A 25,737-nucleotide genomic window follows, 5' to 3' on the forward strand; every position below is an offset into this window, starting at 1 on the left:
AGTCCTGAGGACAGGCATCATGAAAATGAGTATTCTTGCTAATTCTCCTCTTTTTCTCTTTAGGACTCTACCAGTGTTGTGGCTGCCCTTTTCATCAGCTTCAGAAGCTCATTGCTTCCTCACCTCCCAGTTCATTTCCATGGATCAAGCAACTTTCTGATGATTGCTCTTTTCCCAAAATCAAAGATATATCAAGCATTTTACTCAGAGGTAACATCTGTCATTTTTTTTTTTCTTAGAAATTTAGATGGTAAGATAGTATCTCGGCTAATGGTGTGGTGTGAGAATGCTGGCACAGGTGCACCTTCTTCTATAATCCCTATTGGTTCTGGCCTGGTGCTATTGCCAGTGAGGAGTAAAAGCCTAAAGAAACTGAACAAAAAGATTTTGGACCTTAAATAAAAAAACAAAACAAAAACTACTTTTCTCCCTCCTCCACTCTTTTCTTGCTACTGGGGATTGAAGTGTGGGGTGGAGTGTGGTGGGTGGTTACCTCTGAGCTGTATTCCCATCCTTTTTTATATTTTGAGACAAGGTCTTGCTAAATTACTTATTAGGACCTCACTAAATTTGCTGGGCTGACTTCAAACTTGAAATCCTTCTGCCTCAGCCTCCTGAGTTGCTGGGATTACAGGCTTGCACCTCCACACCTGGCTTCTTTGGCCCCTTTAAATCCTAATTAGACTTATTTTTCTTTCAGTCATTTTATTGAATCATAGGCCCTACCTACTGAACTAGAGCTTTCCACTCTACCCCATGCCCTCCTTCCCTATGAGTCACAGCTCTGTCCTTGTGAATAGTCCCACCTGGCAGCTGGCCAATTATAGGTACTCAGCACAGATTGCACAGGAATTATCTGACCCACTTAGAGACCAGACAGCAGCCAATCAGACCGATAACCAGCCTCATGACTGGGGGAAATTCTTGGAAAGGTGTGATTACAGCAGCTTGTGAGGAGACAGTGTCCCTCCCTCAGTACAGATTCACAGAATGTGAAGGAAGAAGAGCCGACTTCAGCTGCAGAGTGACTTCTTCAGTTAGTCTGTGCATCCCCCTTACTGTTTGCTGGGTCTTCCTACCTCCTTGTGCTTACCCTTTCAATCTGGGAACCTAGAGACAATCTTTTAGATTCTCTGCAGCCACTCCTCTGTCTTTAGACAGAAGTTACTTAAACCACTGCTTTCTGCCTTATCTCCAGGGAAGAGCATGCCCCTGCTACCCAGCACCCTCCTCAAGGCTTTCAGATCTCTTGAAAAAGCAGAATCCCCAAGGAGAGAAACCCTTTTGGGGTTTTAGATATCTTTTTAGATATTTCTGACTAAAAAATACAGAACAAAATTGCTTCAAGTCTTATTTAAAAAAACAAAAACAAATCTATTTGTTATAATGGTCTAGATTTTCAACAATCACCAAATCCCCATGTGGGTTCCATATCCTGTTGTTGGGTTTAAAGTATTCTTTGCTCAAATTCTGTTTTGTTTAGGTCTTCTCCCCCTGGCAACAGCAGGATAACTCAGGACTCTGTTTAAAAGTGATCCAGGAAGATGGATTATCTGTGGAACAAAAGAGATTGTAAGTAACTGCCTTCAATGTTTGTGCTTGCTTCCCTAAGCTTTGTGGGTGTGCTCTCTGCAGGATGGCTTACATTATGTAACACAGGGGTCTTGGCTTCTGAAAGGGCCAGCAGTCATTTCAGCATTGCCAACTTGCAAGTAGCCAGTGCTCTTGAGAAATAGAAGCGAAGAGAGATGAAATCCACTAAAAATCAGGAACTAACACTACTATCAAGGGCTTTCAGACCAGTCATCCTCTGTGAGCATGCCAGTCATCAGGCACTCATACCACATTTTGTTTAAGTCAATGAAATGCTTATTTTGGAAGCATTGAGTCTGTCATGGAATTTGACTTGAAAGCCTCAGAACCAGTTGTGTAAAGTATGCATACTGTAGGGAAGTGGAATTCTAATCTGTGAACTCTTGATATTCCAGACACTCCAGCGCACAGAAACTTTTTGGTGCCCTGAGCCATCCTGCTGGGGAGAAGTGGAGTTCTTCAAAATTGCTCTCAGCTAAACTCCCAGAGCTGGACTGGTGAGCTTTGGGTGTCCGATTTTAGATGTTTAATGTTCTAGCTTTTGAAATGTTCGAAACCTCAGTGTCGGTCCTTTCTGATAACCCCTTTTTCTTCCTAGCTTCTTAGGGATCCTTGTAAAAGGTAGTAGTGATGCACCATATACATTTTTATTCTCTACAGAGAATTTCTCTTAAGGCTTATTTTTCAGCAGTTCAGTAAGAAGTTGCTCATGTGAGTGGGCACATCAGGCAAGACCGGTGATGGTGACATGTTAGCACTGTCTTTGTTTTTCCAGGTTTCTTCAGCATTTCGCTGTCAGCAGCATTAGTCGGGAGCCTGTGATGCAGATCCATCTTCCGATCCTGCTGCAACAAGCTGAAATCAGCCCTCCGCACAGAGTAGAAAATGACAAGGTAGAGAAACTCACCAAATATGCTGGGAATTCACAGGAGGATAATCCTTCAAGCCTGCCCTTGGATCTTTTTTTGTCAGTTAACAAAAGGAGCTCAGGTGGAGTCCCTTTTATAAGACTCTCCACCTCCTTGGATACTGATGTAATGATACACATGAAACCCGCTCTGTACAATGACTGTGTCAGGCCAAGTCCCATGACAGTGATAAATCCTGGCATCTTGCCATGCCCTCCCTTTGCTGCTCCAGGTCTTTTAAACCTTCCTTCAGCGCTCTCAGCTCTTTCTGGTTGTGCAAAGGACTTACTTAGCAGTGGATACATGGCACATAATAAGGGTAAGAGTGCCTGTGTTACTTGGGCCTAGTTGGAATCACCACAGTATGGTGATACTTATAAACATTATTCTCCACAGAGTGGATTTTAACTGCTCCCACCTCATACTTCCCTCCTCTTGATCTCCTTCCACTGTCCATTCCTTCAGGAACCATATGTTGTAATAGACTGAAGGTGTTCATTTTTGTGCAAATCAGCTGCAAAAGGAAGTAGAAACACTAAGCATCATTTGTTTCCCTTAGGTGAAAGTGTAAAAAGCTTGAAAATGCTTGTTATATTTTATTAAAAAGGTGCTATCAAGTTGGATGTGGTGGTACATACCTGTAATCCCAGGGACTCCAGAGGCTGAGGCAGGAGGATTACTTGAGTAATTCAAGGTCAGCTTTCGCAACTTAGCAAGATCATGTCTCAAAATTAAATAAAAAGGGTTAAAGGTGTGGGTCAATACTAGAGGGCCTCTGGGTTCAATCCCCAGTACCAACAAAAAGAAAAAAGGTAAGAAAGTGTCTGCCTTTTTTACATATGTACTCTGATATGAAGGATTGAGACCTGAGCAGTGAGGAGTAGGAACTGATATGGGGAAAGCTGAATGGAGAAGATAAACAAAACGTGGATTGTGGACTACTGTACAGGGGCAATAAGGGTTACAGTGTACAGGTCCTGGTCAGAGGGGAGGAGGGAAAGCTCTGAGTTCCAACAAAAGAAAAAGAGGGATCCCTAGCCATTTATGTGCTGATGTGATCAGCTTGGATGGTAAGGGCCACAAGGCTTAGCTTGATCTATGTTATCTGTGACTGGGCCTGTTTCAAGGAATCTTGCCTATTATAAAATAAAATTTGTACTTACTGAGGCCTTTGCCATGCTCTGTCATTTGCATAGACATCCTTCAGTGGTTGCTGGGTTCTTGTCCTCCTCTGCTTGACCCCTTCTTTTTCAATGGAAAAAAAAAAAAACTTTTTTTTTTGGTACTGTGGATTGAACACAGGGCCTTGCACATGCTAAGCAAGTGCTCTGCCACTGACTAAATTCTTGAACTTTTTATATTTTGAGACAGAGTCTAAAGAAGTTGATTGTGCTAACCTTGAGCTTGCAAATCCTCCTGCATTAGCCTCCCAAGTACCTGTGAATACAGGCATGTGACATCACACCCTGTCTCAGTGAATTTCTTAAATGACTTTACAGTATCTATCTGAAGAGGAACCTGTATTTTGTGGTCATATAATAAGGTTAGGACAGTCCATGTGGCTTCTCCTCCTTGGGAATCAGAAGTTCTTCCCATGCTCAGTGAATTTTGTTTCAGGCCAGGCCATGTGGCTTGGAGGGCACAGGCAGCCAGGGAGAAACATCTGCAGGGCAGCTCCTGTTCTCTGCCAAGTTCGTCACACCAGCGTAGCCTGGGGCCTTTTTGTCCCAGACCTCCTTTCTGCCTAAGAAGTGTTATTGTTGGAAATAAGTCATCATATCCCTAAATGTCTGCTTTACAAAAGAGGTTTGTGGTCTCAAGCAGGTCAACTTTTTAGTGCATTTTTTTTTCCTTTTTTGGGGGGCGGGTATCAGAAATTGAACTAGTGGCACTCAACCTCTGAGCCACATTCCCAGCCATTATTTTGTATTTTTATTTAGAGACAGTGTCTCACTGAGTTGCTTAGTGCCTCACCATTTCTGAGGCTGGCTTTGAACTCTAAATCCTCATGTCTCAGCTTCTGAGCCACTAGGATTACAGGCATGGACCGCTGTGCATTATTTTTAACTGATATATTCACAACCTGTTTCATAGCAATTAGAATAGTAAGACTACATTGTATATGGTATTTGCTATGTGCCAGGCACTGTTCTAAGCCCTTAACATAAATTAACTCAGTTAATCCTCATATCCACCCTACTAGATAGGTTTTGTCATTGTCCCAAGGTCAGAGCTGATAAGTGGTGCACTGAGGTTCAAACCCACAAAACCTGACTCCAGAAGTCAGTTCTTAACTTTTACACAGTGCTGCCTCTTCATTGAATTGCAAACCCACATGACTTTTCTTTCATGTAGGTAATTATCAGCATTGTAACTGGCCTCCCAGGCTGTCATGCTAGTGAACTCTGTGCTTTTCTGGTCACTCTGCATAAGGAATATGGCAGGTTAGTATATCTGCTCTCTTTGCTTTGGGGAATACAGTTCTATGCCTGGGCCTGTCTAGTCATGGGGTGACTTTAGAACTTGTACTGGTCTTTGGTGTAACTAGTGTTGGCACAGTAGTCATCCATCCATCTTGTTCGTTTAATCCACTGTGCTGAGTGTTTCCTGTATGCCAGCTACTTCTCTAAGTGTAGGGAATACATCATTGAGCAAAACAGAAGAAAATCTCTGCTCTCATGGTGTTTTTATTCTAGTTTGGGAAGACAGTAAACCAGGTAAGGAAAATAGTATATATTAGCCAGTATAAAGGGCCATGGAGAAAATAAAGCTGAGGTGTGCAGGTTAGGAGAGGGATTCAGTTTTAAATTGGCTGAGTGGTTAGGGCAAACCTCACTGAGAGGTATGTTTCCACAGAAACCTGAAGAAATAATGGAGCAAACCGTATGGTATCTGGGAAAGAGCATAGCAGCAGGTTGAGCAAATGTGAAGGACTGATCAGCAGGGACAGTCAGTGCCATGGTGATCATAGGAACTTGAGAGCTGGTGGAATTAGTGATCCTTTCATGACCACAGAGGGACCACATGAGTACAAGTGCAACTGGGACACGTTGCTCAGGTGAACCTGGGAAGATCATTTATCCATCACTTCACTGGACTGGCAGATTATTAATCAATGCTTGCTGACCAAACTGGATACACAATATCTAGTCAGTGTACTCCAAAGTAAGGAATCATGCAAGAGGCTTTAAAGAAATTGAGAAAACTAAAAGTGCATAAAGTGTTGGGAATTTAGTATGAGAAATTGCAGGGAATGAGGAGACCAGTTTTCAAGAAATGCTAGAGATTTATTGGGCCTTGTTTCATAAATACTAAAAGGCTAAGTTCATCATGTCTAGTGCTTTTGTTCTGTAAACATTCTGAATTCTTTACCTACCCATTTCTTAGCAAGAGTTTTACTAAAAGCACTGGACTGAAACCATTTTATTGTGTGGTTCTTCAGGAAATCAGTGCCTTCTCAGGAGTCTTTCTCACCTCTGAAGTCTGTTGATCATGAGCTTACTTGTTTTCCTAGTGGCAGGTGGTTTCCTGTCAAAAGCTCCAGTGATAATGGTTTCCAGACCTGGGGCTCCCAACCCATCTAGTGCTTTCCACCTTTTCCTGTGGCACTAGGATTGCTTTATCCTGTATGGATTCAGTGGCAGAATATCTTTGGGAATACAGGTCACATTTCAATCTATGGCTGAGCCTACAGAGCCAAGCCATCAGGTCGCCCCTGTGCTGAGATTACATTTCCCATTTCCAGGTGGATGGTGTACCGCCAAATCATGGACAGTTCTGAATGTTTTCATGCTGCCCACTTCCAGAAATACCTTTCTAGTGCCCTGGAGGCCCAACAGAACCGCTCTGCCCGTCAGTCAGCCTACATCCGCAAGAAGACCAGACTACTGGTAGTGTTACAAGGGTAAGCATTGGACATCTGGGTACAATTGAGTAGGGTGGTGACCTTGGTATTACTATTAATGTGTAGCAAACCTGGAGCACAGAACAAACCTCACATGGGCATAAGCACTGTACATGCTACACAGAGAGGCCTTGACCCAACAAGCATCCTATTGCCATATTGTGGGTTACAGTGGCTAGTGTAGTTTACATTACAAGTTTCAGATTTGGCTTCAATATCATAATGTCCCCAGAAGGTAGGAATTAGGGAATCTAAACAAGGTTCTTTGATAATTCTTGGTCCCTAAATAGTGACCAATAGTGGTCCCTAAACCTCTTTCTTTGCCATCTACATGAGGGGGCCTCGTCTGTTTTACTCCTTCCTCCTGCAGAATTGCTGGGGTGACCCCTATGCTCTGCTGTCTGCAATACTCCTCCTGTTCCCTGGATGGGTAGCTCTGTAGGGTTTCCTAGGACTCTCAGTGAAAAGCTCCCTGCTCATGACTGGTACAGAACCATGATTGTAGCCTCCCCAGCTCATGAATTCCCTGTGTAAGCAGGATTATCATGGGCATGCAATATGAGAAATCAGGTTTGACAGAGCATATATCACTGTCTTGGCTGAACAGTGCTCCCTTGACCTGCCCTCAGGCCTCCTAGGGAGGAGCCCCTCACAAGTCCATCATCATCAAGGCCCAGAGAGGAACGTGTCAGACCAGGAAAACATGGGCTCTGCCTTTCACTGGTTTTATTATGGTTGATAATAAAGAAGCTTTTGGAGGTTCTCACAAAGTGCTTTTGTGCTACACTACATTTGTGCTCATAATAATCAGTGTTTGCAATAAGCTAGTCATTTCCAGTAAAGAATGGGCCCAGATCCAAGGCCCTTGTTTGGCTCCAGGCTGTGATGATGGGAAGTTGAGGGAACTGGGATGGTGGTCCCGAGGAAGGAGGCAGGTGGAACTGTGCATATTCAGGGCCATCATGGCAGACCTTGTTATCACACCTTTCCTTCCTCCATGTTCTCTTCTGTCAGCCCTCTTGTCCTACTTGTGAACTCAGGTCATGAAAACCACAAAGGAAGAGTCTGGACTTGAAAGCACTTGATTTCTTCAGGTTTTTCATCACTTCTACTGGTCAAAGGAGTGGGTTGGCCCAGCTCCATCCCCTCTTGCTCCTGTCAGAGTTGAGAGTCACTGGAATTGTGGACCTGGAGGGGAATTTAGCAGTTTGCCATTATGCAGCTGAGGTCATGTCCATCCTCCATCATTTCAGAGAGCATCATTGACCCCTTTTTTCTGACTTTAAAAGCCTGCAAAAGTGTCAGCTGTCTCAGCTTCTGAACTGCAATACAATAGATGATCAGCCCACTCTTGTAGTGCAGACCCAGCCTTTGCCTCACCATAGCCACAGGATGCAAGGCATCCCAGTAGATTTCCTGAAGGACTCAAGTCAGAATACCTGCTAAATGCTGGAACTCTTCACTAAGACATTGTTCTTAAAGCTGGGCCATTTTCTTGAGGCTCAGCAGGGAACATGTAGCAGCCTCTTTTGTAGCACCTCTGTCTCCTTGGCACTGGATCTTCATGCCTATTACTGAGGTTGCTGGAAAAGGAAGAGCCTAGAGGCTACTTAAATTGAGAATTTTCATTTGTAGTATTTTGGGGAGGAAATCCATGATATATAGGGTAGGGTTTTCTTTAGTCCCTGGAGAGTCCTGGTCCTTTTTGACTTTGTGTGACACTGGAGGAAGTAGTATTGAACTTTGACATCAAGTGAAGTTGTTAGTTTTTCTTTAAAAAATCTAACTAACTTATTTTAAACAAACTGTAGAAATGAAAGTCACATTATTTGTTGCCAGAGGTTAGGAAATTGGGGTAGGCAGGATGAACTTGAGTATAGTTATAAAAGGGCAATATAAGTTATAAAAGGGATCTTGTGGTGGTGGAATTGTTAAGAATCTTGACTATGGTGGTGAATATAGGAAACTACAAAGATGATAAAATTATATAGAATTTAATGCACCACAAAAAGAATAAGTGAACCTGGGAAATTCTGAAATTTAAAAAAAATTTAAGGAATTTGACACCTGTATTTATTTATTCTTCAGGATATTGTAAATCATTCTTTAAAATTACCTACATCTCTCAAAAGAAAAATTGATTAATGTAAAACATAGTCTCAAATTATAGACATAAGTTGCAAACATGAAGCAGAGCCCAGAGGAGGGTTGGATAGAATATCTCATTTCAGAGGGAAGAAAGTTAAGGTTTATGTTTGTTTTTGTTTTGTTGTATTTTGTTATTATGTTTAATAAAGAGAGAACTGAGAAGTAAGAAGCAAACACGATGAGCAAGTTTTTTGCCTTCCTCTCGCAGTTGGGTCAGGTTAACCAAAGTAGTCTGGTACAAGCTTTGACAGCTTGAGCGCCAGGCCTCTTCCTATGGTGAGGTATCTTTTTTCATCTGGAGGCCATGTCCAGGAAGATTGTAGAGCAGGAGCTAGGAATGGGAGGGAGGTTCTAGCAGCATTCCCTTGATGACCAGAGTGAATGGCCAAAGGCCTTCTCTCTTGATGATGCACAAGCCTCATCAAGAAGCCTGAAGCCTGTTTTTACTCTAACCTTTTCCATTAAAATTAATGAAGATTAACAGATGCTCCATTAATCTCCGGGTTCCTCAGCCACCCTCTCTAAGGGAAATTCTGTTACATTAAGATGACTGAAAATTCTTTTGTATGTGTGTGGGGGTGTGGGTAATGGCAATTAAACCCAGGGGCACTCTACCACTGAGTCTCACCCCCAGCCCTCTTAATTTTTTATTTGAGACAGGCTTTCCTAATTTGCTGAGGCTGGCCTTGAACTTGTGATCCTCCTGCCTCAGCCTCAAGTAGCTTGGATTATAGGTGTGTGCTACCATGCTCAGCAAAATGACTAAAATCCTTGAGATTTATGGGTCGCTATTTCTTATAGTGAAATTGGAAAAGAAAGAGCCTCCAAGCACTTACTTTCAGAAGGGGGAAATGTCATTGCTGAAGAGTGAAGTTGAAAGTTAAATCTATTTAATTCTCCCACAAAGAGCTTTGGGGCAGTCAGTATGCAAGCATCAGTTCCATTTACCATGTGTATTGCTATGAAAGTTTGGCAGTGCCAAGCTTTCCTGGTATCCAGGCCTACCCAGGCACTATAGTGGAAAGATCCCCAAGTGACCGTACACACATGTCCAGGCAGAGGGAGAAGCCAGCCAATAGAGGGTTTGCTCTCAAGGCACACTGCCAGCCAAGCCTCATGGGGGAGCTCTCTCTCTCTCTTTTTCTCTTTTTTTTTTTTTTTTTTTTTTTCAGGGTCAAGGACCAAACTCAGGGCCTTGCACGTGCTAGGCAAGTGATCTGCCACCGAGCTAAAACCTCAACCCCTCATAGGGGAACTCTTGAACTTAGCACCCCTTGTCCTCTAATGAAGCTCTGCTGGCTGGACAAGATTGAGGCCAGACCTGAGTAGGAGGTAGGAGATGTTATAGTGTGGAATGAAGCCAAGGCCTTTTTGCAGATGAGTTGTTTGTAGAAATTTAGGAAATGGCTCAGACAGGGTCTGCCTTCCCGCACCCTGCCACTGACCTCCCAAGGGCACAGGCAGACCCTGGCTGTTCTGATCCACAAGGTTACCTGTCAGGTTTGTCTTCCCTCCACAAAAACAGACCTTTTAGTGATAGTCTGAGTCAGTCAGGACAGTGTGAGTGTTCTCTACAAGGTGAAGAGGGCAAGGTCTCCTCTTTGTGGCCAAGGGTCTACAGTGGGGTAGTGCCAAATGTCCCTGCCCAGTTCATCTACTCTGCTTTAGGCTATAGCACACAGCAACCACCTTACATTTTCATTGCAGTTAGTTAGTAAACAAATAAATGAGAAAAGACACACACTGAAAGACAAACCCAAACAAACAAAAATAACAAAAGAATTTATGTAACTGATGATCAGTGCTTTTAGGATTAAAAAAAATGGGGAAAAAGAACAGGGGTCTCAAGAAGGGAGTATTGCTGTATTGAACACAGTGTATGAAGTCTGAGGATGCCTCTCAAAAGATGCTACTTGTAGCTCAATGTTAAAGCGCTTACCTAGCATGCACAAGGCCCTGAGTTCAATCCCAAACACTGCAAAAATGAAAACAAAACAAAACAAAAAAAAAAAAATGCCACTTGAGCAGAGACCTGAAGGGAGAATGGGATCGAGTCATGCAGATATTAGAAGAAAAGAGCATTCCTAGTAGAAGGGAGAATACTAAGGAGAATACTAAGGAGAATACTAAGGTATGCCTGGCATGTTCAGGGAAGAGCCAGGAGGCCAGAGTGGTGGGATTAGGGGAAGAGACAGGATGGTAGATGAAATTCTTCCCTGCATTGTGAGGGATTAGATCATAGAGAGCTACCTGACTCATTGTTAAGGGCTTTGGCTTTCACAGTAATATGGGTTTTGAACAGAGCGGTGCCATGATCTGACTATGGGGTTAATATACGCCTATGGCTACAGTGCTGATAAAAGATTGGAGGGAGGCAAAGACAGAAGTAGGGGACCAGCTGGGAGCTGTTGGCATGATCTAGGCAGGGGACAGTAGAAGTTTGGACCCAGTGGTACTACAGGTATGTGAGCAATGATCTCTTCTAGTTACATGTTGAAGACTGAGAAAACATGGAGTCAAAGAAGACTCCAAATACATCTTTTGCTCTAGATTCTAAAAGAGTAGAGTCCCCTCTGCTAAGGAAGACACAGTCTTGGGAAGAACAGATTTGGGAGGAGTTGGATCATGAACTATTGGTTTTCAAAGTGAAGATACTCAAATTGCCGCTAAGTCTGGGTTTTGGAGGGAATTCCAAACAGAAGACAGGAATGCAAGCAGAATTTGACACATCTGCTGACCTGAACAGGTCTGATGATCCTTTGAGGTAGGAAGGACGAAAAAGAGCAACTAAAGAAAATAGACATGAGCCGGAGTTAATAACTTGATTAGAAAACATACCCAAAAGCTGGCCAGTAATCCCAGTGACTCAGTCACTCGAGAGGATCTCAAGTTTGAGGCCAGCCTTAGCAACTTAATGAGACCCTCAACAATTTAGCATGACCCTGTCTCAAAACAAAAAATAAAAAGGGCTTGGAATGTAGCACCCCTTGGTTCAATCCCTAGCACATGAAAAGTGGGGACAGGGAGAAAACAGGCCCAAGACATCAAATACCACTCTGAGAGCCCTGTAGGTGTCCTTTACTCTCAGAAAGGTTGGTTCTTCTACCCACTCTTTCGCATTATGAGGACTAACAGAACTTGGGAATGCAGAAGCACATTGTGGATTCCTGGGATTCTAAATTATGAAGTTGAGTAACAGACACCAAGGAGCCCAATTGTAGGTTCCTCCTATTAGTCTTCTTTCTGTCCATGCTAACTCAGCCACTCAGCATGCTCTTCTTCCCTCTCTCTGTAACCCCAATCAGTAATCATTCCCATTTTTTCCCCTCAGCTACACAGATATAATTGATGTTGTCCAGGCCCTGCAGACCCACCCAGACTCAAATGTCAAGTCCTCCTTCACCATTGGTGCCATCACAGTGTGCATGGAGCCCCTGAGCTGCTACATGGAGCACAGGTAATATTTAGGACTACCTCCAGTCCACATAAGTGTACTGAATTTGATGTTCTCCTTACCCACCAGAAGACAAATCTTTATGCATGCTTGACTTTTGGAACATGTCAGTCTGCCTTCTATGTTGTAAGTGCTCTGTCATTCTTTAATTAGTGGTAGGTTGTCAGAGGACTCCAAAAGCCCAAGGGGAAAGGGAAGCGATATTGGGTACAATCTTAGCTTTTGTGAGAACAAGAACCTTTTCCATTTAGTGCTTAGTACATAGTACATGAAATATATTTTGAGGGCTGGAGATGTAGCTCATTAGTAGAGCACTTACTTGTCAAGCATGTGAAGCCCCGGGTTTAATCCCCAGCACTGAAAAAGAAAAAAAGAAAGAAAGAAAAAAAAGAAAAGAAATATCTGTTGAATAACTGGGTACTCCAACATGTATATACTAGGTGTCCTCAAAGATAGTTTAAGAGCTGGGTGCCATGGCGCACACCTGTAATCCCAGCAGCTTGGGAAGCTTAGATAGGAAGATTGTAAGTTTAAAACCAGCCTCAGCAAGGGCAAGGCACTAAGCAACTCAGTGAGACCCTGTCTCTAAATAAAATACAAAATAGGTCTGGGGATGTGGCTCAGTGATTGAGTGCCCCCTGGTACAAAAAAAAAAAAAAAAAAAAAAATTTAAGATATGAAAGGTCTCAAAGGGACTGGGAATGTACTTCGCCATTGCCTAGGATGTGCAAAGCCATGGGTTTGAAACCCAGCACTGCAAATAAATGAAAAAAAAAAAAAAAAAAAGGATGAGCATAATCTGTCTAAACATAGAAATTAGACAAAAATGAGTTGATTATGGAATATAAATTATAATGGAATTAGGGGTAAGTAATAGGAAATATGAGTATGCTTCTTTCCTCATATTTTCAGACTGGAGATCAAAGATATTTAAGTCAATAAATTCAAATACTGATGCAACCGCTTTGACCAATAGGACATTAACATTGTGTGAAACAAACAGAAAAAGACAGAGAAGCATTTACATTGGGATTTTTCTTCCCTTGCATCTGGGAGCTAAGACTACCATCTGAATAAGCCTAAACTAGGCTGCTGGAGGATAAAGAGACCATGTGGAGAGTAGGGCCCTGCCAACCCAGCTCTGCTATCTGGACTAAGGCACCATTTGGACCTGTGTGTGAGACCATCTTAAGCAATCAGCCCCAGCTGAACTACCCCAGCAAAAGTCAACTGCCTAGCCATCCTAATTTTATTCTGCATAATGAAGCATAAGAAATAATAAATGGTAATAATTTTTTCAGGGTTTTATGTTTTGTTTTTTGCCATAGTGGGAATTGAACCTAGGGTTTTTCCACCACTGAGTTATATCCCTCAGTGTTTTTATTTTGAAACAAGATCTCAAGGCTGACCTTGTACTACTTGTGATCCTGAATTTGTAATCCTCCTGCCTCAGCCTCTCAAGTAGCTGGGATTATAGGCATGTGCCACTACCATTGGCTAACTGGTTATAATTTTAAGCCATTTAATTTTAGGTTGATTTAGTACACAGCAGCAGGTATACTGATGATAGAAATGTAAAATCTCTTTGGACATAAATTTGGGTGTTATTAGAGTTTTATCATACAGTTTTATTTGTATAAATCTATAAAGATGCACACATTTATTTTTGTTTCAGGGAGAATTCTTTTTTTCCCATATGCAACTTTGTATTATTATTATTATTTTCAATGCTAGGAGTAGAATTGATTTAACTGCCAGGCAAGTCCTCTACCACTGACTGACACCGGTAACCCCAAGGGAAATTGTTAATTTCAAGCAGTTGAACTCACTGGAGCTTGTTACAAAGAACATGAAGTAACTTGCAGATTCTCCAAGAGAGCCAAAAAGTCTTGCTGTAGTATTGGTTAGGCAACCAGGAGGAACCCTCCAACTTCCTATAGGACTGCTCTCATAAGGTGTATCTCCACTATTTCCTTCACTAGAATATGCAATCTGTTAACCATATGTTCCCTTATTCACTTTGCTCACTGCCAGTTGGAGTCTTGTGGTACCTTCATTTGGTGAAACGTAGGTCACATATGTATACCAGACTGTAAGGAAGGCTGGAAAAACAATTTTCTGCTCTTCTAAAAGGAATAGACTTCCTAACCAAGCCAAGAAAAGGTGATTAGAGGCACAGCCCGTCGCGCTGGCACCGAGCACGCCGCCGCCCTCCCTGCCGCCATGGCCTGCGGGCCGCAAAGCCCACAGGCCGGGAGCCGCCGCGACCGAGGCGTCAGCCCACCGTCCCCTACGAGATGGAGCCTCAGGCGGAAGCGCAGAGCGGACAGGCGGCGCAGGAAGCCCGCGGACACGAAGGAGGACCAGCGCCCGGCCGAAGACCGCAGACCCCAGAGCTTTACCACTCCTGAAGGCCCTAAGCCCCGTTCTCGGTGTTCAGACTGGGCCAATGCAGTTGAAGAAGATGAAATGAGGACCAGAGTTAACAAAGAAATTGCAAGATATAAAAGAAAACTCCTTATAAATGACTTTAGAAGAGAGCTGAAATCATCATCAGGAAGTTCTGATTCAAAAGAGTCAATGTCTACAGTGCCAGCTGATGAAAGTGTCCTGATGCTAAGACAGAAGCAGATCAACTACGGAAAGAACACTATTGCTTATGATCACTGTATTAAGGAGGTCCCTAGGTAGTCTTGTCTTCTTGGCACTTCCTGAATCAGACCTGGGCATTGCTGAGAACTGCCTGTCAGTGACTCATAGGAACTTGTGTGCAAATCAAAGCGAATAGATTTGGTATCTGAAAAGTACCCAAAATGATAACAGTAGTCACTTTTGTGTTTTTAAATGTCAGGTAGTATTCGTTCTCACCAATTCTACCAGTCTTACAGATAGTTATTAAAATATACAGTGGGGAAAGGGAGTTTGCTAAAGATTGTAAAGATTTAACAAGAGAAAAACTGTCTTATCACCCTCCTTTCTCTCAGGCAGCATGCCCTTGCCTCTCCTCTACCAAGCATAGATACAGATGGATACAGAAAAAGCTGAATTTTCATGAAATTTTTTGTAGCATCAAGATCAACATTTACTTTTCTGGAACAGATTGCAAATGAGTAATAAAGTTTAAAGAAATCATGAAAAAAAAAAGGTGGTTAGAAGGTATTGGGCATTCTGAAACATGGTAGACATGGTCTGTGATATCATAAAATATTGTTTATATTTAAGAACTGGAAATAATCTGAATGCTTACTAGTAAAAGACTGGTTAAATTTTAAGATATAGATAGGTAGATAGATATAACGAAATGCTCTGCAGGCATTTAAAAAAATCAAGTAGATTTTTATGTACCAATATGAAAAAATGTTCACAAAATTTTCTAAATTTCAAAAGCCAAAATAATACGCATTTTTGTAAATTTTTAAAATTTTTAGTTTCATTTGGTTGTTTTTGTTTATGCGATGAGGTCTCACTATATTGCCCACAATGTATACCTATTCTCCTGGGTTCAAGTTATCCTCTTCATCCTCCTCAGTGGTGGGACTGTAAGTACATACCAGAATGCAGTATGTATTTTTAAAATGTTTGTTTATATAAGCATAGGAAATATTTAAAAGGATATATACCAAACTGTTAATAGTGGTCCCGTCTGGAAAATGGCCATTGCCTCTCAAGGTAAATGTTTAAATGAGGAGATCATTTGACATTTCATTGTGTGTGTGTGTGTGTGTGTGTGTGTGTGTGTGTGTATTTTATGTTATGTAAACTATGTTTCAAGAAAGCTGTTATATTTTTAAAAGGCTAACTGTTTAAAAATATTACAGCTTTCTTAAAACATAATTAATATACCATGAAATTTTACCCTTTTTTAAGTGTGCAGGTCAGTGGCTTTTTAGTACATTCAGTCATACAGCCATCATTATCATCCAATTCCAATCATTATCATCATCCCCAAATGAAACCCATATTCATGAGCAGTCACCCCTCCTTCCCTCTTCCCAGCTCTTGGCAACTATGAATCTACTTTTTTGTTTGTTTGTTTCACTAAGTTGCCTAGACTTCACTAAGTTGCTGAGGCTGACCTTAAACTTGACTTTTTTTGGGGGGTAGCGGGGGAGTGGGAACTAGTCTTTCTGCCTTGTAATAAATGGATTATGTGGTCTTTTGCTGCCTGTCTTCTTTTATTTAGCATATTTTCAAGGTTTGTCCAGTTGTAGCTTTATCAATGCTTGCTTTTTTTTTTTTTGTCCAAATATTCTATCACATGGAATATAATTTTGCGCACTTACTAACTGATGGACATTTGAATTGTTTTTATCTTTTGGCTAATATAAATAATACCATGATAGCCAGGTTTTGTGGCATACACTTGTAATACTAATTGCTCTGGAGACTAAGGCAGGAGGATTTCACGTTCCAAGCCAGCCTTGGTAACCAAGATCCTGTCTCAAAATAAAATAAAATAATATAAAATAATTCTGGGGATTTAGTTCAGTGGCAGAGCTTTTACCTAACATTCATGAGACCTTGGATTTAATCCCCAATACTACAAATAAATATTTCTATGAACATTCATATACAAGGTTTTGAAGGGATGTATGTTTTCTCTCCTTTTGGGTATATACCTACGAGTGGAATTACAGGGTTATGTGGTAACTATTATGTTTAACTGCTTAAGGACCTGGAAACTATTTTCCAAAGACACAGCACCATTTACAACCCTACCAGTAATGCTTTAGGGTTCTAATATTTTCACATCCCTACCAATACTTGTTTGTCTTTTTTATTTTAGTCATCCTAGTGTAAAGTGGTATTATTGTGTTCTTTATCTACATTTTCCAGATGCCAATAATGTTGAACATCTTTTCATTTGCTTCTTGGCTATCTGTATATCTTCTTTGGAGAAATGTCTGTTCACATTCTTTGACTATTTTAAAATTGGATTTTCTATCTTTTTATTGAGTTAGTTCTTCATATATTCTGAATCTAAATCCTTTATCATGTCTATAAACAGGCATACATCTTTCCATTTAGGTTTTCAATTTCTTTCAGCAATGTTTTATATTTTTCAGTGTACAAATCTCGTGCTTCCTCTAATTTGTTCCTAAATGTTTTATTCTTTTTGATGCTATTATAGAAGAAATTGTTTTCTTAATTTCATTTTTGTATTTTTTTATGGCTACTATATAGACATTTATTTGATTTTTGTATGTTGATCTTATAGCCTCAACCTTGCCGAACTCATTTATTAATTCAGTTAGTGTTTTTTAAAGTGTTTTTGTGGACTCCTTAGATCTATCTTTCTTTTTTGTATTTTTGGTACTAGGAATTTAATCCATTGGCATTTTACCACTGAGCTACATCCCCACCTCCACCACCCAACCTTGTTTTAAATTTTGAGACAGGTTCTCACTAAGTTGCTTAGGGTCTTAAGAAGTTGCTAAGGCTGTCTTCACACTTGCAATCCTGTCTCATCTCCCTGAGTTGCTGGGATTATAGGCATTTAGTACCACACCTGGCTGGGATTTTCTATACAATTGTGTCATCTGTGAACAGAGGTTTTACTTTCTCCCTTACAATCTGGATGCCCTTTTCTCTTTTTCTTGCCTATTAGTCCTAACTAGATATATTGTTGAGTAGAAGTATGAAGAGTAGACATTCCTGTATTCCTGAACAGAAGGGAAAGTAATCCGGTCTTTTGCCATTGTGATGTTACCTTTGAATCGCATATTGCTTTTGTATAAGAAAAGTTCTTTTGAGAATCAGATGTTTTTAAACTCTTAATTCAGTATCATTGGATTGATGTTTGTTTTTTAGTGTCTACCTTAGGAAAAATAAATTTTACATCATTGCTCCTAGATAATGTTTTTGTAGTCAAACAAGTAGGGATAGAACATAGTAGCGCTTGTATTTCCTTTCTAGTAGGTGAGAGTTAGTGCGGCTTCTTTAATCTAGGAGGTGGTCTCAGATTGAATTCAGGATAGGTCCATGTGCTATTTGCCAACTGTCTTTATTGTAAGGTATTTTGTTCAGTGAATATTTTAAAAATGGCTACTCTGTGCCGGAACTATTCTAATCATTGAGAGTGTAGCAAGAAATAAGTCAGCCCAGGTGTCCGCTCTTGGGGTGTCTTTATATTTATGAATATGTAAATGGATTGACCCATGTTTGGGGATAGGTTAAATCAGTATCATCATTTGTTGATTGATGAGAATTTTGTATAAATTAAGTTCTTTGTTAGTACCCTACTAAATGTATGATACTATGGAATACTGATTAAAGGCTTAGGAGTATATTATAATCATAGCTACTTTTACCAGGCACCATGGTGTGTGCCTGTAGTCCCAGCTACTCAGGAGGTTGAGGCAGGAAGATCACGTGAGCTTAGGAGTTTTGAACAGCATTAGTACCTTCTAACTAGTCCAACAACAGTTCAGAATAGTGCCTCCCAAGCATCCTACTTTTTTTGGGAAGAAAACACAGGAACTCTGTGGAGTCAGATAGACCTGGCTGTCTGCCACTTCCCACCTGCATATGAGCCCTTAGGCAAGGTACTTCGCCAGCCTGAACTCACTCTTCTTATCTGTTAAATAACCTAAAGTATGGGTTGGGGCTATATAGCTCAGTTGTAGAGTGCTTGCCTCACAAGCACAAAGCCCTGGGTTCAATCCCCAGCACCGTAAAAAAAAAAAAAAAATAATAATAATAATAATAACCTAAAGTGCACAGGGTGTACAGGAGGATAGAAAAAGTATATGAGAATATTTAAACTGCTTGCATAGCAGTCAGACTATAGTAGGAACTCCATAAAAGATAGCTACTCTCATGAGTATTAGCTTTCTGCTCTAAGAGCTTTGTGATGTTTTGGAAATTTTAAAGCACCATGATAACATGAGTTTTTCCCTGGAGCTCCTTGTAGTACTATAGTTGTTAGCTAATTCGTGCTTGGGATCAGTCACCCCCAACTCCTACTTCACCTGTGACCCGTCAGTCCATTTCCTGTTTTCATTCACCTTTGGATCTATGAAGAAGATTGGGCTGGGAATGTAAATCAGTGGTATAGCACTTACCTAGCATGCCTGAAACCTTCAGTTGCATTCCTAGCACCACATGAAAAAAATAAAGGCAGCTCTCTCGTTCTCCATCTCCTATAGACTAAAGAGCTGGTGATCCACTCAATATCTCCTCTGCCACATTTCACCACCAGTTAACCAAATGGAAATTTCCATGAGGTGGGAAGTTTGGTGCAGAATTTTAAATGTTTTGAATAACCCTTACCGTCCTTAATGTTCAGTACTGCTGCTTGCCTCATCAGGTAAGTTAACTTGCATATCATTACTTGGGCTGGTGGTGTACATCTATAATCCCAGCTACTAAGGAAGCTGAGACAGGAGGATCTCAAATTCAAGGTCAAGCCTGGGCAATTTAGTGAGACCCTGGGCATGGTGGCACATGCCTATAATCCAAGGCTCAGGAGACTGAGGCAGGAGGATTTCAAGTTCAAGGCCAGCCTCAGCAATTTAGAGAGGCCCTAAGCAATTTAGAGAGGCCCTAAGCAATTTAGTGAGACCCTGTCTCAAAATAAAAAATATAAAAAGGGTTGGGGATGTGGCTCAGTTGTTAAGCACCTCTGGTAACTGCCCCCCCCCCAAAAAAAAAAAAAAAAAGAATTGGGGATATAGCTCAGTGGCAGAGCACCCCTGAGATGAATTCCCAGTATGGGATGCCGGGGACTTGTATGTTAGTGATATTCACATTTTTGTGGGAAATAATCAGACATCTTTGAGATACATGGTTTTAAAATCTCCCGTCTTTTTTCTCCTCAGGTTTCTCTTCCCCAAGTGTCTTGACCAGTGTTCACAAGGTGAGTAATACACTTTTTTTCCTGTTTGCATGCCTTTTACATTCTGCTCATCGCAGCAGACTTGTCTACATGCTGCTGCAGTTCTGAAATCTAAAGCAAACCAAATCAGCCCAGAGAAAACTTTGACATTTCTTTTATCATATTTGGTAGACAGATTTCTTCCAAAAGTTTGTCTTAATGGCAGTAAACTGCCAAAGCAGCACCACTCCTGAACTCAAGTCTGCCCTTGCCTTTCAGCTAATATCTGTGGACTGAATAGGTATTCCTAGCCTCTGGATCAATGAGATCTTGATGCACTTGTCCTGTCCCAAGAATGCAGTTTGACCCAGCAGAAACTGTCTTCCTTAATGTCCTCCTACACATATTGGAATTTTCCACACCTCCTTGAAAACATTTAGAAAAATCCACCCATCCTGCAGGTTTTATTCCATGTGTCATTGTCCTTCTACCTAGCAACCCTGGAAGCTGCACTTTCTAGTCATATTATCTGTGATTGCCTGGAGATGCAGAATAAATTATAAATTCCCTGCAGTGGTGATGAAATGCTCATTGTTGTTAGGAGATATGCCCTGAGGCTAGGCTCCCTGAGCCAGCCCAGCAAGCAGAAATCTGATGGAAGAAAACAACTCAGAGTCCCCAGCACAGTTGTGCCCTGCTGTTCCCATTGCCAGTCCACAGGAAGCAGAGACAACAGCATACCAGAGCTGTTGTCTTGGGAAACTGCTAAGTTGGGTGCTGCCCAGGGCAGGAGACTGGTCCCTGGGGGGAGGAATCTGCATGTTAGACTGCTTAACCAGATAGTAGCCTTTAGAGGCCCCTTTTACTTTCTAGGCACTGTGCCCCAGAAGCAGGATAGAAATGGAGGTTGACTGGGTCCATCTTAGTGTCTCTGTCAGGCAGATTAAGGAGATTGTGTGGAGTTCAGGTCCTTAGGATGTGGGGCAGACGAGATGTGGGGCGTGAGTTGGAAAAAGAGGTGTCTAGGGTGACCCCTGGGTTTCCAGTTTAGGATACTGGGAAGGTTGGCTATACCTGTTCTTGAAATAAAGAAAACAAGAGAGGAGATAACCTAAGAGGGCTGTAAAAAGAAGGGGATGGTAGCTAGAGAGCAGTGCTCTCAAGAATTGTTATTTCTGACTGGGCATGGTGATATGGTAGCCTGTTGTCCCAGCTACTCAGGAGGCTAAGGCAGAAGGATGGTAAATTTGAGGGTAACCTGGTCAATTTAGTGAGACTCCATCTCAAAATAAAATATTATAAAAGGGCTGGGATTACAGCTCAGTGGTAGAGTACTTTTCTACCATGCATGAATCCCTGTGTTCAATCCCCAATACCACACAAAGAAGAAGAAATTGTTATTTCTGAATTACTTTCTCCTTCCTGTTTGCTGAAGAGAAGAAGGTCCAAGACCTGGGGGAGATAACTTGATAGAGGAAGTCCTTGGGGGTCCAAAGTTTAGACTGGGAGAAAAGGTTGACTCAGAAAAATAGTATCTTCCAGGAGAGTTGAGGAAGTGTTTACCTGATTAATGGTGCTGACCAGTAGTTATGCCAAGACTTCCAAGGCCCTGTCTTATTCTTATAAGTGTTAGTTCCACCTTCTCCTTGGTGCTTTCTCCCCCAGGGCGCCTCTCCTTTTTCATGAAGGATAAGAACAGATGGTTATGCTTCCTTGGCAGAGAGCCTTAAAGAAGTGTTCTGTCTTCATTGTCCTTGAACCTTGGGTAGCCCTGGGTCTGTATACCAAAAGGAAAGCCCCTTTAGTCTGAATCTGTCAAGGCTGAGTGAAGCTGAGTTCTCTCTGGCACTTGTAGGTATGTTTCCTTAATGCTGCCTTCCAACTCATTGTTCAGAGACAATATGTGAGCCAGGCATGGTGGTGCATGCCTGAATCCCAGTGAGTCAGGAGGCCGAGGCAGGAGGACCACAAGTTTAAGGTCAGTGTCAGCAATTCAGTGAAGCCCAAAGCAACTCAGTGAGACTCTGTCTCAAAAAAAAAAAAAAAAAAAAAAAAGGCAATATATGTCAAATACTGTGCTGGTATAAAGCTGGAGAGATGTGGACAGATGACCTTGAGACCATATATACTGTTTTCTGAACAAGGGGCTTATTGAGCGGCAGTGCCTTGCCAATACCTTCCCTTAGCATCTGAGCCCACAGGACCCTTGGTGTGGCTTGACTGTCTTGCCATTGGCAGGGACATTCTGGGGAGGGAGGAGGTAAAAGGCAAATGTTTCTTTTCTCCTTGGAGATTTGATGGCTTGCTTGAAGGGAGGATCCACCATCAGTGGACAATTGCTTCATGTCCTGAGGGAGCATATTGCCTCCTCTTGCTCCTGTTCATGAGTCAGGCTTGCTGATTCATTGCTTTTAACAACAAAGGATTATTTAACAATGAGAAAAAAGCCTATGTTGTAGCCCCAGGATGACTTTTCTTACACAAATCCAAGGACTAGGAAATAATCTTGATGCTTAAAACAGCAAACAATACTCATTATAATGCTGACTTGCAAGCAAAGTAGAGATATTTTACTGCTTTTAGAAATATCTGTAGATAAAAGAAATGAACTTCATTTTCTCCTGGGCTGTTAGAAGACTTCAGCCCAGTCTAGATGGTCAGAAAGGTTGTGAGAGTGTTTTTCTGCTCTTTGGAACAGACCAGCCCAGACTCCCTGTTCACTCACAGCGCAGATTGGTGAAACCTTGGCATAATCTGGGTGTCCACTCCTTGATACAGAACAGAAGGAAGCTCCTGGCCCAAACAACGTGAAAACTCACTATGGCCTGTTTATGCTCCAGATAACTGCTGTACCTGCCTTACAGATGGCATTTCCTCTTGGCAGGTGGCAGTTTACATAGCTGGCCTAAGGAATGCTGAGGATAATCCTGTAGCTTGTTTCCCTGTAAAGCAAAGTCCTTTTTATGTGCCCAGTTCCTGACCTAGAATCCCAGTCCTACAAGATTTGTCCATGTGGTACATGTGCAGCAGATAGGAATTTGGACAGTATATGTGTATCAGAGAAACAGATCCCAGTCTTTTTTGGACGGGCCAGAGTGGGCTTGTGATCTTCATGTATATTGCTCAGGTGGAAAATTTGCACTAGTTTTACTCTCCTGTTTCTTTTGCCCAAGGTGATTTTCTGATTTTACAGCAGGGCATGGGGTTCTGGCACCAGGCTTCCCAGGCTGGCCTTGCTGCTCCCCTACAGTCTCCAGAGTGAACTTCCAAAATGGAAATGCGAGTGCAGGCACCACCAATGTCACCATTAGGAGGCTTCCCTGCTGCTAGCCAGGGAAGGTCCATCTTTTTCTTTTTTTTTTTTTTCTTTTTTTCCATCTTTGTTCTTTTTGGTACCAGGGATTGAACCCAGGGGTGCTTAGTCACTAACCCACATCCCCAGCCCTTTTTAAAAATTTTTTTTATTCTGAGACAGGATTTTGCTAAGTTGCTTAGGGCCTTGCTAGGTTGCTGAGGCTGTCTTTGAACCTGTGATCATCCTGCCTCAACCTCCTAAGCCCCTGGTATTACAGGCATGCACCACTGCACACAGCAAGTAAGGTCCCTCTTATTGTGAAAATTTCTGAACAGAAAGGACACATGAGGAACCTTTATAAAACAGAAAAAAAAAAAACAAAAACAAAAAACAACGAGATGCTGAGGTATCTCCATTTGAATTCCCTAGTCATGTTCTGTTACCAGAACTAGGTTATACACAAAGCCCTGGAGGATAGAGATTTTTAGTGTTAGAGGAACTCTTGAGAAAACAGTGATCCTGAGCTGAGGCAGGAGAATCTCAAGTTTGAGACCAGCCTCTTGGCAAGAGTCTGTCTCAGAATAAAATATTAGAAGGGCTGGGAATGTGGTTCAGTGGTTAAGTGCCCCTGGGTTCAATCCCCAGTACACATACCCACACACACACACACTAAATTAATTAATTAAAATAAAGTAAGGACTGGGGCTATGGCTCAGTTGGTAGAGTGCTTGCCTCTTATGCACAAGGCCCTGGGTTCAATTCCCAGCACCACAAAAAAAAAAAAAATCTTTAAACCTTAAAATTTAAAAAGGCTAGATGTGACTCAGTAGAGCACTGCTGGGTTCAATTCCCTTACCACGAAAAGAAAAAAAGAAAATATTCATGAGATATAAATTTGAACATGAACTGGATGTTTTTATATTAAGGAATTTATTTTTAAACATTAATTTTTTTAAAGAGTCCTAATATTGGACTTGGGATATAGCTTAGATCACTTGTCTAGCATGTATGAGGCCCTCAGTTCAACTTCTAGTAACACATACATGTCACACACACACACACACACACACACACATGAAGTCTTTATATTATGGAGATATATGCTGAAACATTTTGGGATGAAATATTTGAATATTTGCAGTTGGCTTCAAAATCATCTAGTGAGGGAGATGGGAGAAGAACTGGGATATTGAAGGGATAAAATATGATTAGCCAAGTCTTGCTAATTCTTTTTTCTTTTTAAAGCTTTATTATTAATTAATTAATTAATTAATTATTTAATTGTGGTGCTGAGGATTGAACCCAGTGCTTCATATGTGCTAGCACTCTACACTGAGCCACAACTTCAGCCCCAGTCTTGCTTATTCTTGAAGTCAGACTATGCATGTTGATTCTGCTATTTTTGTATATCTTTGAAATTTTTATAGTAAGAAGTAAATCAGAATTACCGAATAATAAAAATGCAAATGATCTTGTTGCAGAAATGGTATATATACTATGATTATAACTATGTAAAAGTAGGAATGGATTTGGAAGAGGTATTATAATTATTTTGGGTTGGTGGGATATGGTACTTTTCTGACTTACAAATTCTCCATAATCTTGGGAATTTTATGTCTGTATTTGCACAAAAAGGTTGGGAGCTATGTGATTGGGCCCACTCCACCACTTTTTTTTTTTTTAACCATGGACTCCCCTTTCTTACCGTGTTGCTATGAATATGTGTTAGCACTGTCTTGGAATTGTGTGACTCCTCGACTGTGCAATTTTTTAGAATATTTTGGTCAGTACATGACATATAGTTAGTGGCTTGTAAGTAAATGTGTGTAGTCTGAACTGGTGAATGTAAATGGCACCAATTTCTGATCAGATTAACTGCAGGGAATATAGAAAGGTTCCATGATCAAAAACTCCAGGTAACAGCCAGAAAGCTAAATTAGGAAGATTAAAATGTTATGAAGTAAAGCAGCTATAGGGTTGGAGTCCTTTCTCTCTTAGGAGTGGCAGTTTCTAGAAGGGGAAGCAGTGTTGTAGGTATGTCAGTGTGTGTTTCTTCCAGGAAGCTACTGGAAGGGATGATCAGGGGAAGAAGCCCACGTTTGTGTGAGCTCTGAAACATGAACTCTTCTTGGTTTTGTTCCCCAGGCCTGGTGAATAATGTGGTGTTCACCAGTCACACCACGGAGCAGAGGCACCCCCTCCTTGTTCAGTTGCAGAGTCTCATCAGGGCTGCCAATCCTACCACAGCCTTCATTCTTGCAGAAAATGGCATTGTCACCAGGTAAACTTCCATAGACTCTACTCTGCAGGACCAGCCCCTTTCTCAGATTTCTGCTTTATTAGAGTCCTGATCCCACAAGGCCGTTCTATTGTATCTAAGACCTGAGCATTTGTAGAAGCCAGTTTTTGACATTCCATAAGTCACCAAGAAGACCTCATGTGTCAGTAATCCTACACTATTTTGAGGCATTTTGTTTTATTTCGTTTTGTTTTGGTACAAGGAATTGAACATAGGGACATTTAACCACTAAGCCACATCCTCAACCCTTTTTTATATTTTATTTTGGGACAAGATCTTGCAAGTTATGGAGGGTCTCACCAAGTTGCAGCATTTTGTTT

General features: G+C 41.5%; 2 protein-coding genes across 3 annotated transcripts in view; both read left to right on the plus strand.

The window, feature by feature from the left end:
* DNAAF9 (dynein axonemal assembly factor 9) overlaps positions 1 to 25,737 on the plus strand; it is a 139,253-nt gene that overhangs the window by 98,309 nt on the left and 15,207 nt on the right. For both annotated transcript variants that reach the window (XM_079129142.1, XM_079129141.1), the window contains exons 22-30: positions 64 to 210; positions 1,484 to 1,572; positions 1,989 to 2,090; positions 2,369 to 2,486; positions 4,857 to 4,945; positions 6,247 to 6,405; positions 11,885 to 12,010; positions 19,828 to 19,865; positions 25,264 to 25,399. In XM_079129142.1, coding sequence (XP_078985268.1) covers positions 64 to 210; positions 1,484 to 1,572; positions 1,989 to 2,090; positions 2,369 to 2,486; positions 4,857 to 4,945; positions 6,247 to 6,405; positions 11,885 to 12,010; positions 19,828 to 19,865; positions 25,264 to 25,399 — 1,004 coding nt within the window. The remainder of the gene's footprint in view (positions 1 to 63; positions 211 to 1,483; positions 1,573 to 1,988; positions 2,091 to 2,368; positions 2,487 to 4,856; positions 4,946 to 6,246; positions 6,406 to 11,884; positions 12,011 to 19,827; positions 19,866 to 25,263; positions 25,400 to 25,737) is intronic.
* Positions 12,884 to 19,648, plus strand: LOC306655021 (histone RNA hairpin-binding protein-like). The gene has a single exon (XM_079129174.1). It carries the CDS (start codon positions 14,231 to 14,233, stop codon positions 14,696 to 14,698), a length of 468 nt encoding a protein of 155 aa, XP_078985300.1. The 5' UTR covers positions 12,884 to 14,230; the 3' UTR covers positions 14,699 to 19,648.

Source organism: Sciurus vulgaris, assembly GCF_902686455.1.
Source record: "Sciurus vulgaris genome assembly, chromosome: 2".
Lineage (NCBI taxonomy): Eukaryota > Metazoa > Chordata > Mammalia > Rodentia > Sciuridae > Sciurus > Sciurus vulgaris.